This window comes from Leucopleurus acutus (assembly GCF_964270905.1).
Source record: "Leucopleurus acutus genome assembly, chromosome: 20".
In the NCBI taxonomy this organism is placed as follows: domain Eukaryota; kingdom Metazoa; phylum Chordata; class Mammalia; order Artiodactyla; family Delphinidae; genus Leucopleurus; species Leucopleurus acutus.
In genome coordinates this window covers 57,682,164-57,694,418 of record NC_139162.1, presented here as the reverse complement: position 1 = coordinate 57,694,418, position 12,255 = coordinate 57,682,164, and the positions used below count along the sequence as shown (strand labels likewise).

Here is a 12,255-nt window from a genome sequence, read left to right as displayed (position 1 = left end):
CTCCACCCTCAGATCATGCAAAGTGACTATTTCTGAACATGCATCCCATGAAGAAACATGTAATGCAGATACATCCACACACACCAATCACCTCACATTTTCTCACACCCTATCACCTTTCCCCACACCTAAGACCACCTTGTGTCTTTATCCCATAAATAACTCAAGGACCCCAACTCCAGGGAGGTGGATCTCAGGCTTGCTCTCCTGTTTCCTCCATTAGCTGCCCTGTGAATGAATTTTTTCTCTCCCGCAAACCTTGGTGTCTCAGTGTTTGGCTTGTGCACCTCTGGAAATGCTACCTGGTTTGGTAACAACCTCATGTTCACAACTTGAAATTGCCAGTTGGAGTATGTGTACCAGGGAAATTGGCAAACACTACAACCAAGGGTCGACTCATTGTTTTATTACTTGTCTAGACTTAAGAAAGTAATGGGGCTTCCCTGGTGGTGCAGTGGTTGAGAATCTGCATGCCAATGCAGGGGACACGGGTTCAAGCTCTGGTCCGGGAAGATGTCACATTCCACAGAACAACTAAGCCCATGTGCCACAACTACTAAGCCTGTGCTCTAGAGGCCATGAGCTACAACTACTGAAGCCTGCATGCCTAGAACCTGTGCTCCGCAGCGAGAGAAGCCACCGCAATGAGAAGCCTGCACACCGCAACGAAGAGCAGCCCCCGCTCGCCGCAACTAGAGAAAGCCTGCTCCCACCAACGAAGATTCAACCCAGCCAAAAATCAATTAAAAAAAAAAGTAATGGAGAAAAAGTTAATGGGGACTGTACGCTGGGAATAGCACAAACATTCCACCCAGCAAAGTAACTTCAGAAAACTCAAGTTCTAACACATTTCTTTTATTGTCTTCTTAGTTATTATAAAAAGGGAAATATCAGCCAACATTCACTACCAGTTGGAAAATAACTACTGTGAACATCTAAGATACACAGCTGGCAAATGAACACATTAAAAATGTTCAACATGATGAACCATTAGGGAAATGTCATCAGACCACAGTAAGATAACTCTACACACTTTTAAAACAGGTTAATATTTAATACATTTAATATAACAACCAAGTACAGGTGAAGGATATAGGGGAACTTGAATCCTCCCATACAATTGATGGGAATGCAAAAGGATCCAGTCATTCACTTTAGAAGATGAAACCATATATTCATATAAAGGATTTTATGTACATTCATAATAAGATTATCTGTGATAGCCAAACCAGAAACAAACCACAAAACCCCATCATTTAACAGATGAATGGATAAACAATCAAAGGGTGGTATATCCAAACAGTGTATTTTTCAGGAATTAAAACAATAAACTATTATGGAATTCCCTAGTGGTCAAGTGGTTAGGACTCCGTGCTTTCACCACTCAGGGCCTGGGTTCAGTCCCTGGTCAGGGAACTAAGATCCCACAAGCCTTGTGGCATGGCAAAAAGAAAAAAAAACAGAACTATTCACATCAGCAACTTGGATGATTCTCAAGATAATCATGCACCATGAAAGAAAAAGACAAATACAAAAGTAAACACATTAAGATTCCAATGATATTAAAACTCTAGAAAACATTAACTAATTGAATGTGAAAGAAAGTCAAGAGTAGTTGCCTAGGAACCCATGGAGAGATGTCAAGGTAGATATGGAACTGATGGATGTTTGTTATTATAATGATGGTTGTGATTTTACACATACTAAAACTTACCAAGCTGTACATTTTAAGTATATTCAGTTGAGTGCCTACCAACGATATAGCTCGATTAAATTTTAATAAAAATTGGCTTCACATAAAAATCTGAATCTCCTTTTTGGAAAAGTAGAACTCTGGAAACCAACACATCAACTCCATCAACTCTTCTTGTCTCATGGGAGGGACTGTCACAGTAGCAATAAAGACACCTGTCTTTATAGCAATGAAAGGTGTTTCTACTTGAGTTATCCAGGACCTCTTCCCGAGTCATAAAAATAACATGCCAGGATTACACGATTTTCCCCTTCCTCATTTTTTCTTTTCACTGCAGCAACGGCCTTGAGATAAACAATTTGGAGATGCTGTGGGATCCTAAAACCTTTACAGTATTCAGTCTGACACTGACTTGGACCTCAGGAGAAGAGAAACAGCCCTGTACCTCCTAAGGATTTCTGCAAAAACTTTATCCTTTATGGCCATAATCCCGGTACATTTGTGAATGCAACTTTATTTTTTATTTTCCTAAAGATCCCAAATTACAGCAATTTGTCTTTTTATCAGAGTACAGTTGCTTTACTGGATGCAGCTTTAGAAAAGGCTCATCCCTACTTGTTTGCTTGTCTCTCACTTCCTACTAATTCCCTGAGTGTTTCTGTACCAAATATGGTTCCCACCTAATGTCTGTAATCTAACGCTCAGCGACACCAGCCTATGACGTTATGCACATTATGGCTCATGGCTCTTTTCCAGCTGGACTTAGAGAACTTCTTCTCTTGAACAGTACAGGGGGTATGATGTGACATCCTCTGTGAAAAAGAGAACAACTCATGCTGCTCCAAAAAACACTGGTGGGGCTTCCCTGGTGGCGCAGTGGTTGAGAGTCTGCCTGCTGATGCAGGGGACATGGGTTCGTGCCCCAGTTTGGGAAGATCCCACATGCTGCAGTGCGGCTGGGCCCGTGAGCCATGGCCGCTGAGCCTGTGCGTCCGGAGCCTGTGCTCCACAATGGGAGAGGCCACAACAGTGAGAGGCCCATGTATGACACAAAAAGAAACAAACAAATAAACACTGGTGGTTCTCACAACTCTCCTCATCTAAGGGTGATGTAAGGACCCACCAAAAATTCTGATATCCAGGTCACAACATTATTCCCACAAAGCCCTGCAGGAGGCCTTGGACAGCAATGCAAATTAGACACAAACTGCAATGAAAACTATTCTCTGCCATGATACTATCCCCACTGAGGTATACAAAATTCCCAAACAGGTGACATAGAGCTAGAAAAATCCATCCGGAATATGACATGAAACAATGCCACTGAAAAAGGTAACCCTCTGTAAGCCACCAGCAGAACCCAGACTGGGTCACCTTGGTCAAAGCTGGTTAAGTCCATGGCCTAGTCAGTTAGACACAAGAGAATGGTAACACCCAAGTGCTCAGGCTACTCATGCTTCCCTCCACAGGATGCGAGAAAACAGAGGTCTACCTACCCTGATTACACTGAGGTGACTGCCACTTGGTAGAGGTAAGATGATTTTTACCACAGAAACTCACACTGACGTTAGTCTGGCAAGGGCCCTGCACAGGTTAGAAAGTAGAGTGTAGCTCCTTAAAAGCTTCCTCTGAACCTGGTACTCACAGGCAATTTACACACTAGGGCTGTTCAGATGTATGGCATTCAACTTCCAGTTGATGACTCTCTCACAGAGCCTATTCAGTATGATGTATTAACTAAGGAGACAGCTCATTCACTGCTCTCCTCATATCATTTGAAGGCCTTTCTCCAGTATGAACTTTCTGGTGACGAATGAGGTTAGACCTTCGGCTGAAAGCTTTCCTACATTCGCTGCACTCAAAGGGTCTGTCTGGGCTGTGAAGTTTCTGGTGCTCAGTCAGAGCAGACCTTTGACTGAAGACTTTTCCACATTTGCTACACTCAAGAGGCCTCTCTGTAGTGTGAACTTTTCGGTGTTGAGTAAGTTGGGTGTTTTGGCTAAAGAATTCCCCACATTCAGTGCACTCATATGGTCTTTCTCCAGTGTGAATTCTCTGGTGTTGAGTGAGGCCAAAGCTTTGGCTAAAAAGCTTCCCACATTCAATGCATTTATAAGGCCTTACTCCAGTGTGAACTCTCTGGTGCTTAATGAGAGTAGAGCTTTGGCTAAAAAGTTTCCCACATTCACTGCATTCATATGGCCGTTCACCAGTGTGGATTCTCTGATGTTTAATGAGGCTGGGACTTTGGTTAAAGAATTTCCCACATTCACTGCACTCATAAGGCCTTGTGCCTGTGTGAACTCGCCGGTGTTTAATTAGGTTGGAGTTGGACGTAAAGAATTTTCCACATTCATTGCATTTATAAGGCCGTGATCCAGTGTGAATTCTCTGATGTTCACTGAGGCTGGAGCTTTGGCTAAAGAATTTGCCACATTCACTACACTCATAAGGCCTTTCTCCAGTGTGAATTCGCTGATGCCGAACAAGTGTGGGTTTGTTGCTAAAAGCTTTCCCACATTCCCTGCACTCATAAGGCCTTTCTCCAGTGTGGACTCTCTGGTGCTGAATAAGTATGTGTTTATAACTGAAGGTTTTCCCACATTCACTGCATTCATAAGGCCTCTCTCCAGTGTGGACTCTCTGGTGCTGAGCAAGCCTGTACTTGCGGCAGAAGGCTTTACCACATTCACTGCACTTATAGTACCTTTGTTCATTGTGAAAGGCTTCCACACATTCGGCGTCCTTTTGTGGAGTGACCTGGTGCTGGAGAAGGCTAGAGCTACCAGGGAAATTCTTCCCAGCCTCCTGGCATGTGGAAGACTTCTTGGATGCATGGACTATGTGGCTGTTCATAAAGGCCTTACCCACATCTCTTCTAAAGAGTTTCTTTCCACTGTGCTGGTGAAATTTCACACTTGACCCACACAGTTTCTGGCCAGGGTTTGTTCCGAGGTCCTCAGCTAGATGCAAACCACCTTCTAAGTCTGGGCTACACCTCTCCCAGGGATAGGCCTCCTGGGTGGACAGGTTTGTCTTTGAAGTATTTATTCGTGGCACTTCTACAAAAACATTCTGCTCAGAAGGTGTCTCCTTAACCTCTGCTCCATGCCAACAACCTGAAAGCACAGACATATGTATGAACTTCATGTAGATTTTGGTAGGAGGCAGCCCCATCACAAATATCAAATATGTGTCTGACATACCAAGGAAATAATCCATGGGACTGTTTTCAGGACAAGGGAGCTGGGGGCAGGTAAAGAAAGCGCAGCTGTGCAGGACTGTGCCTCTCCACGTCACAGAACAGGGAGGACTCACCAGGCAAAAGGCACAAGGATGGGGTGGAGCACACGGAGGAGCTGGGGTCCACAACTCACTCCTCTAGGAACGGTTTTCACCAGGGCCTTGGTTGCTGGTGACACATGTGTGCTGTATGGAAAGCTGTGTCCAGGCCCAGGAAAATCCGATTGTCACTGAGTAGCTTGTGTTCAAGGACTATTTTGAGGATAGGTGCAGAACTCATGACACGTTAAGTGTAGGCCAATACTGAAAAGCACAGAGGAGTGAGGATGGAGAGGACCAATGCGGAATGGAAGACAGAGAAGTGAGGGATAATCCTGGGTTCGAAGTCAGAGTAGATATGACAGAAGAAGTAAAGTGTCAAGAATGGGTAGGAAAGATAGAAATGAGGTACACAGTCACTGTCCTTGGCACCAAAACAGTGCTAGGCACAGGACATGTTCCTGATATGACTTGACTCCAACCATAATATCACATCCTTCCCCTGATACCAATCACCAGACCCAGGTTCACTTTGAGCCCCTCATGTTGTGCCTGGAGTCATGTCCACTCTGTCAAGTACCCAGGGTTCTCCTCTCAGCTTCACTTGGACAACATGCGACCTAGAAAATGCAAGTCCTAAGGGAAAGACAGGACAGGTGAGCAGTCAACACTGGCCCACAAGGGCAATCAATTCCAAAACAATCTAAGGAAAGAAAAACAGTATCACATATTGAATCTTTGAGGAGAATATCACAGCAACAGCCAGGTGGACCCCACAAAAAGTGACCATGTCGGGTCCGAGCAATTCCTGGTACTGTCAGGCCCCAGAAAATGACAGCCAGAAAAGGGCATAACATGGAGTACAGAGGTGGCATGGGTCTACAGTCAACTTAGCAGGGAGTGGCTGAGACTAATGAAACCCACTGGACTAATTCCAAGTCATCTGACACAGAAAACCTTCACTGAAAAAACTTCAGAGCACTTGGCATTAGGTCTACTTGTGAAAGGAGGTCATATACACACTTAGCCTTAGCACCGACAGCACAGATGACAGGGAAGCAGTAATAGAGATGTGCACACTGTCTAGCTGTGAAAAAACAGACTTGCCTTTGGAAAAAAGGGGAAAGGCAGAGGCCTGCCCAGGATGCTGGGATAGGTGTGAGGGCCTTACCCAATGATGCAACAAGTGCAAAGGTCTCCAGCATGACATCATGGTACAGGAATCTCTGGGCCTCATCAAGAAGCCTCCATTCCTCCTGGGAAAAGTACACAGCCACGTCCTCAAAGGTCACAGAGCCCTGTGATGACAGGGACAGATGTCTCCATAAGCAGCCTCTCTCCCCAGGACCCCATAAGTACCCCTAACCCATACTCACTCTGGGTTCATCATCCTCCCCAGCTCCCTAACTCAGAGGGCACTGGTACTGAATAACTCTTCGTGCTTCCTTGAGCACTAGGTACAACTCTCAGCAGCAACAGGCAGGTGGACAGATAGATGCCATCTAAGCTGTGGACCTGGTATGCAGGGCCCCCTCCCTCTCTTGCGCGACAACAGCCTGAGAGTCCCCAGGATCACGTTACCTAGACACAAACAAACTTGGGCTCATTGTCCTCTCAAATTCCTTGTATGAGGGCCCTGGGGCAACGTGGTCACACACCTTCCCCACATGCGTATTACTCACTGGCTAACTCCTCATACATCTGATCCCCATCACCACCACCCGGCCCACAAAATTGGCATGTCTCCTGCCTCCTCACATATCCTCTGCACATGGCATCAGAAAGTGCCTGCCAATGCAACTGGATCCCACCGTACCCCATCTCTCCACTGGTGGTTCCCCAGCCCTGTTCTGAAGGCTTCCCCACCAGGCCTTGTTCCTGACTTTAACCTCAGTCAAAACATGCAGATCTAAATACCCCTGGTCTGGTTCCACTTCTGTATTCCTCACTATGTCTCTTCACCAATTAGAACCTTTAAACACCCATTTAAAATCCACACCCACTTGACACACCTAAGGTAAACTCATCTGACACTGTGACAGAAACTCCCCAAGTTCCACCACAAAAGTCTGGTGAGTGCATAGGAGGAGAAATAACAGCAGCCTGACTTCACTATCACTTCACCTCCATTTCTGCTTTCCCTTTGCATCAATTTCACAGCCACTCTCCCATGAAAACCTGGGCCACCTGCTGGACTTTCACCACCCCCTTCTGTGTCACTGATGATCAGTCCTGTTCCTTGAATGTTTTTGTGACACCCACAGCCCCCCTTTCCTCCCTTGTCCCCTAATGCATCCTGAACCCTCCCCAGCACTCTAGATCTGCATGTTCAGCTGTCCACTTGTCTCCTATACTTGGGAGTCACTGAAACAGCTGAAACTCAACATGGCCAAAACCCAAATCCTAATACTCTCGGTAAAAAGGACTCCTACCACTGACTTCTGCATCTCAGTTTGATGGTACTTCCACACTCCCAGATGCAAAGGGAAAAAACTCTGGAGTCATCTGTGATCCCTCTACCTTAGAAAATCTGGTCAGCCCCTACTTTAAAAGCAAATCCAGAAGCCAAGTGTTTCTCCTACCTCCACATCCACCCACCCTGTCCAGCCACAACCAATGCTTATCTGGATGACTGCAACAGCCTCCTGATAATCTCCTTGTCTTCCTCTCCCCCAGTCTGTTCTGCATTCTGCACCCAGGGGTAGCCTTTTAAATCCTAAGTAAGATCATTTTTCTCCTCTGTTCCAAATATACCATGGCTGCTATCACTCTCAGAACAGACTTTTGAGAGTACCATTCTAGGTACAACTTCTCAAAGTACCACTCTAGGCCTGACTCTGGCCCCCTTGCTCTCCATCCTCACCAGACATTAATAGAGACCTAGAAGTCCTAGAACACTCCCATCTCACTCTCATCCCCAAGCATTTGTACATACTAACCCCTGTACCTAAGACAACCTTTCACATCTCAGTCCACTGGCTGCCAAAAATGGGTATCTGTCCATATAACCTCTGGCCTGGACTTAGAAACCTGGGCTGACGGTTTCTCTAGGGTCTTGAGATACCAAGGCCAGGAAGGGTGGCAGCAAAAGAGTTCCAGGACACCTGACACTCACCAGTGCAGTGTCCATAAGTGGTTCTGCTGAGTGTGGAACCTGTGGGAAGAGCAGGGCCATGTAACTTTAATTCCCATCACCAACATAGACGAAAAAGAAGATTAATGAGTGAACCGTTTAATACTGAAGTCAAAGATAAATGCTCAAGGGAAAAATAAAGCATGTAAAAGAGGGCAGAAAATGTTATAGAGTTGTGCCATAAAGTCACATGGATAACTTGAGAAAAGGCTTCCCAGAAGTGGGACAAAAAGGTGAAAATCCTCTCTGTCAGAGTCATGCCTGGTGTGTTTGAGCAGCACCCACGAGGATGGTGTGACTGAAGCCCAGTGAGCCAGAAGAATAAGGGATCGTGTTGACGAGGAAGTGGTGTTGGCAGGTCATATAGCACTATTAAAGCCCTGAGCAACAAATATCAAAATTTAGTCTCATTTTACGTACAGGTCTGTTTCTTACACTTCCAGACACTTCCATTTGTTTCCCTTTTTCTATCTGTTTGTCCCTTGCCTATATCATATTTTTCTCTTCCCATAGCTTGTAGCTGGCCCTAACAGGTGGCCAGGAGTTCTTATACTTCCTTTTCAAATTTTACTCTGGTTATATTAAAAATTATTGTTTTATATAAAATCCCAGCTTACATAATCCATAGATTAAATTCTGATTTGAAATTACTATAACATTGTATAGGATAATTTAAGAATATGTACTTTTAATACTTATCCATATTCTTTGGTGTTAAATTTTCCATAAATATTCAGATTATCTGTAATTTCCTACATGCTTTTCTCTCTGGTGGAAGAGAACAGAACCACCATTTTTCTGACTATGCATTCAAAATGAATCTCTGATAAAGGGGTTGTTCCTAGAATCAGTAAAAGTGCTTGGCCTCCAGCAGTTGGGGATAACTGGACCTCATTTTGGACTCTTTAAACTTAAGAGAAAGGAAATAAGATATAGGACCTAGCCTCTATTCCATCCTCATAGACATGGAAATATCTTCTTGAGCTCTTAATATCCTGCTAGGGTTTCGAAGCATTATGACTTTTTATCCTTACAATGATTCTTTTCAGCCCTCTTAAAACAAGTATTTTAACAAAATATTTTAATCATTTTCTCTTACAAGATCACCAGAGGAAAATTATTTAACAGTAAAATAAATATTAGTGGAAGAGCGCAATCTCTTAAAACACGAAAACCCTCTGTGTGTGTGCAGACTGTAAAAAAGTAAGTTTATGTAAGGCATAAGTGTGTGTCAAAATATAATTATGAAATAGTTTAAGTATAATTTTCATTCAAAGAACTAAGTTAAAATTAGTAACACAGAGCAAAACAAGATGAGTAAGTGGAAATGTTAATTTAAATACAATAAAAATTTTAACATATAAACTAGACAGATGTGTGCTTTATATACTCCAGAACACATTCCAAGTATGGCTACAGTACTAGTGCTTATAGATACAGAAAGCAAACCGAAAAAAAAAAAAAACCAAACAAAACCCAAACAAAAAACCATAGGCAAAAAAAGGCCTTCAACAGGAAAACGTACAGACATTTTACTCATGTATTCATATCTACAGAATACTACACAAAAAGGAAAATAGATACCCTGCATGAAAAACATGCGTAAGGTCACACCATATTGTGCAAATGAAGAAAAACACATCATAATACTTATACGATTCCATTAATTAAGTTTTAATACAAGCGACCGGAACTAAACTACAGCCATCGAATATTTTCCACATAGTTGGCAAAACTATCAAGAAAAGCAAGGAAACTCTTACTTTAAACAACAGACAATACTTTAACTTTTGAGGGATGGGTATAATTGTTTTGAAGGACCCCACTGGCGGCTTCTGGGATCGCATTTTTTGACCTCAGCGCTTAACAGATACTAATTTTAGAGCTGCTTAATCAACTGTATGTATAAGTTCTGTGCAATTTTTCTCCACGCAGGTCATTATTTTAAAATTCGGAAAACCAAGGTTTGGGGGCACGAATAAATATAAACATAGGACACGCGTAAGAAAAAATTGGTAAGATCAGAAACAGTGCAGAATGAGAAGAGTTGGGGGAGGGCCCTGAGGGCGCAGCGTTTACCTGAATCGGACCCATCAGCGCTGCCGCCGCCAAGGGAGTCTGTGTGCGAAGGTGGGGCCCGGGCACTGCAGCCCCCGTCCCGGCCCCGCAACAGAGTCAGGCTGGATGGCGCCCACGCCGAGCCTTAGACCCGCCTCAGAGCTGCCTCAGAGCAGCTGGCACAGCAGCTTCCTAGTTCCTTGGTCTCGGGCTAGACCAGCGTCCTCAACCTCACCACCAGTGAACAGATCCGTGTTTACAAAATGTCGCCGATCCACGCCGGAAGGCCCGCCCAAACGCCGTCCTCCAGAACAGAAGTGCCTCTTCCCGAGTCTTCATTGGTCCAGTGCCCCTGACGCGCGGCGCAGTGCTTTCAGGGTAATGTAGTTCACAACGCTCCCGTCCCCGGCAAGAGGTGGTGACCCCCAACCTCCAGAGAAATGTTCCGCCTCACCCGGAGGGTTGCTGGGAAGTACAAAGGCTGTGAGCACGGGGCGGGGTTTCACGTTTCTTAAAGGGGACGCACCCAGATTTCCTTGAAATGTAGTCTGTGCTGATCACAGAGAGGTACAGTGACAATAATATTTCAGATGTTCCCCAAACCGGCAAAACCAAATGGGCACATGATACCGGGTTTTCGCTCAGACAGAAAGTGCATCCATGCTGAGCTGGAGTCCAATAAACATTGTCTTGTTGATCTTCCAGTTCATGTAAGCTGAAGCTTTAGACTCAACTTATGAGCCTCACTGTGTTAGGTCAGTGTCAAGAAAGTAAAGACTTCAGACAGGGCCATGCCGGGCAAGACAGAGGAGGGATGTGGGGCAGCCAGAAGCAGGTGGACCAGGCGCTGTGTCTCTGATTCCATCACAAAAAAACGGAAAGCCTGTGACACTGTCCCATTCAGGGACCGACACATATTTCTTGCTCCACATTTTAATATGTATTCAGTTCTTCTCTAGAAGCTAAGATCTACATATCTGAAAAGGAAGAGGGACTTACCATATGTAACTTTCTGTCAGGAGAGTGGCTCATAGTTTATTTGGAAAGGGAGCATCTGAACCCAGAGATAAAGGATTGGATTACATGATCTCCTTTCCTTGCTGGGGAGTCAATATAATTTCACCTGCAAGTGCAGTGAAAATGCATGGAGAGTTGAGCTTATCTCAGGAAAATATTTGTGAAATGTTGAAATTGCTGAAATCAATCATTATTTAGTTATTCAAAAGTGGTGGCCAAAATAGCTCTTGACCATGTGAAAGAGGTTAGGATCTCAATGAAGACTGAAGGAACACTGAAGTTTGAGAATGAGGGAATGAAGCTGAGCACGTAGGTACACAAGAAAATTGGCTAATCTGTGGATATAACTCTCCAAGTTGTGTTTATTATTTATTTATTTAAATCATTTTTTTAGTATACCAAACAATGCCAGCTTGAAGGGTGACATAGAGAGAGCAGATATCTTTGCCAGAATGCTAAAAAAAACAGGGCATCTGTGCCATCATATTTATACCCTCCTTAACAAGCACTCATTAAGTGCCTACTCCATTCCAAGCACTATTTTGGCTGCATGGGACCCATCAAGATCCAAAGAGACAAATATCCCTACCCTCATGAGTCTGACTTTCTGGTCAAAGGAGATGGACAGTAAAAATTAATGACAACATAGTCTATTGCATAATACTTTTATGTGTTATGAGTGTTAACCAAAATTTCGGAAACGAATACCTGATTGAAGTTAAGACACATTTATTTGGGGCTTGTTAGGACTGCAGCCTGGGAGACACAGTTTTGAGAAGCACTAAAATTGTGGTTCCCTGGACTACAAAATGGAGGAAGGTTATAAAGGCAAAAAACAGAAGGTCACAGTTAGTTCCATAAATTTTTAATGAAGAATTATAATTGGAGCTGTCATGAGGTAAGGGTGCTTGTAAAGCAAGGATTGACTGGAGTTGGAAATGTCTGCGTAGTTACAAGGGGGACTCTTGAAACCGCAAGGCTGTAGGTAGCAGATATTTTTAAAATGTCTAATGTCTGCTATCAAACTGAACTTGGGTCTACTAGCCCGCTGTGCAGCAAAGCTAATCTACTA

The 12,255-nt window shown here is 44.0% G+C and overlaps 2 protein-coding genes across 3 annotated transcripts in view; both read right to left on the bottom strand.

Annotated features, from left to right (window-relative positions):
• Positions 1-854: 854 nt before the first annotated feature.
• Positions 855-12,255, bottom strand: part of LOC309977285 (uncharacterized protein) — a 127,550-nt gene continuing 116,149 nt past the window's right edge. Inside the window, exons 1-2 of one of the 2 annotated variants that reach the window (XM_082863324.1) lie at positions 5,012-5,118; positions 855-4,812 (exon numbers count right to left, since the gene is read on the bottom strand). In XM_082863324.1, the coding sequence (XP_082719450.1) occupies positions 3,431-4,549 (1,119 nt within the window). In that variant the 5' untranslated portion in view covers positions 4,550-4,812; positions 5,012-5,118 and the 3' untranslated portion in view covers positions 855-3,430. Of the gene's footprint in view, positions 4,813-5,011; positions 5,119-12,255 lie in introns of those variants that run through there. The other variant, XM_082863323.1, reaches the window with a different exon arrangement.
• On the bottom strand, positions 5,502-10,415 carry LOC309977286 (zinc finger protein 671-like). The gene is made up of 4 exons (XM_082863325.1): positions 10,188-10,415; positions 8,091-8,129; positions 6,147-6,273; positions 5,502-5,611 (listed from the first exon to the last, which is right to left on the bottom strand). Exons 1-4 carry the CDS (start codon positions 10,200-10,202, stop codon positions 5,517-5,519), a joined length of 276 nt encoding a protein of 91 aa, XP_082719451.1. The 5' UTR covers positions 10,203-10,415; the 3' UTR covers positions 5,502-5,516.

Coding starts and splice junctions, on each gene's coding strand:
- LOC309977286 (XM_082863325.1), bottom strand. Junction 6,274..8,090: donor CACTTATGGACACTGCACTG/GTGAGTGTCAGG, acceptor CTGTCATCACAG/GGCTCTGTGACCTTTGAGGA. Junction 5,612..6,146: donor TGCACTTGTTGCATCATTGG/GTAAGGCCCTCA, acceptor TCTTTCCCTTAG/GACTTGCATTTTCTAGGTCG.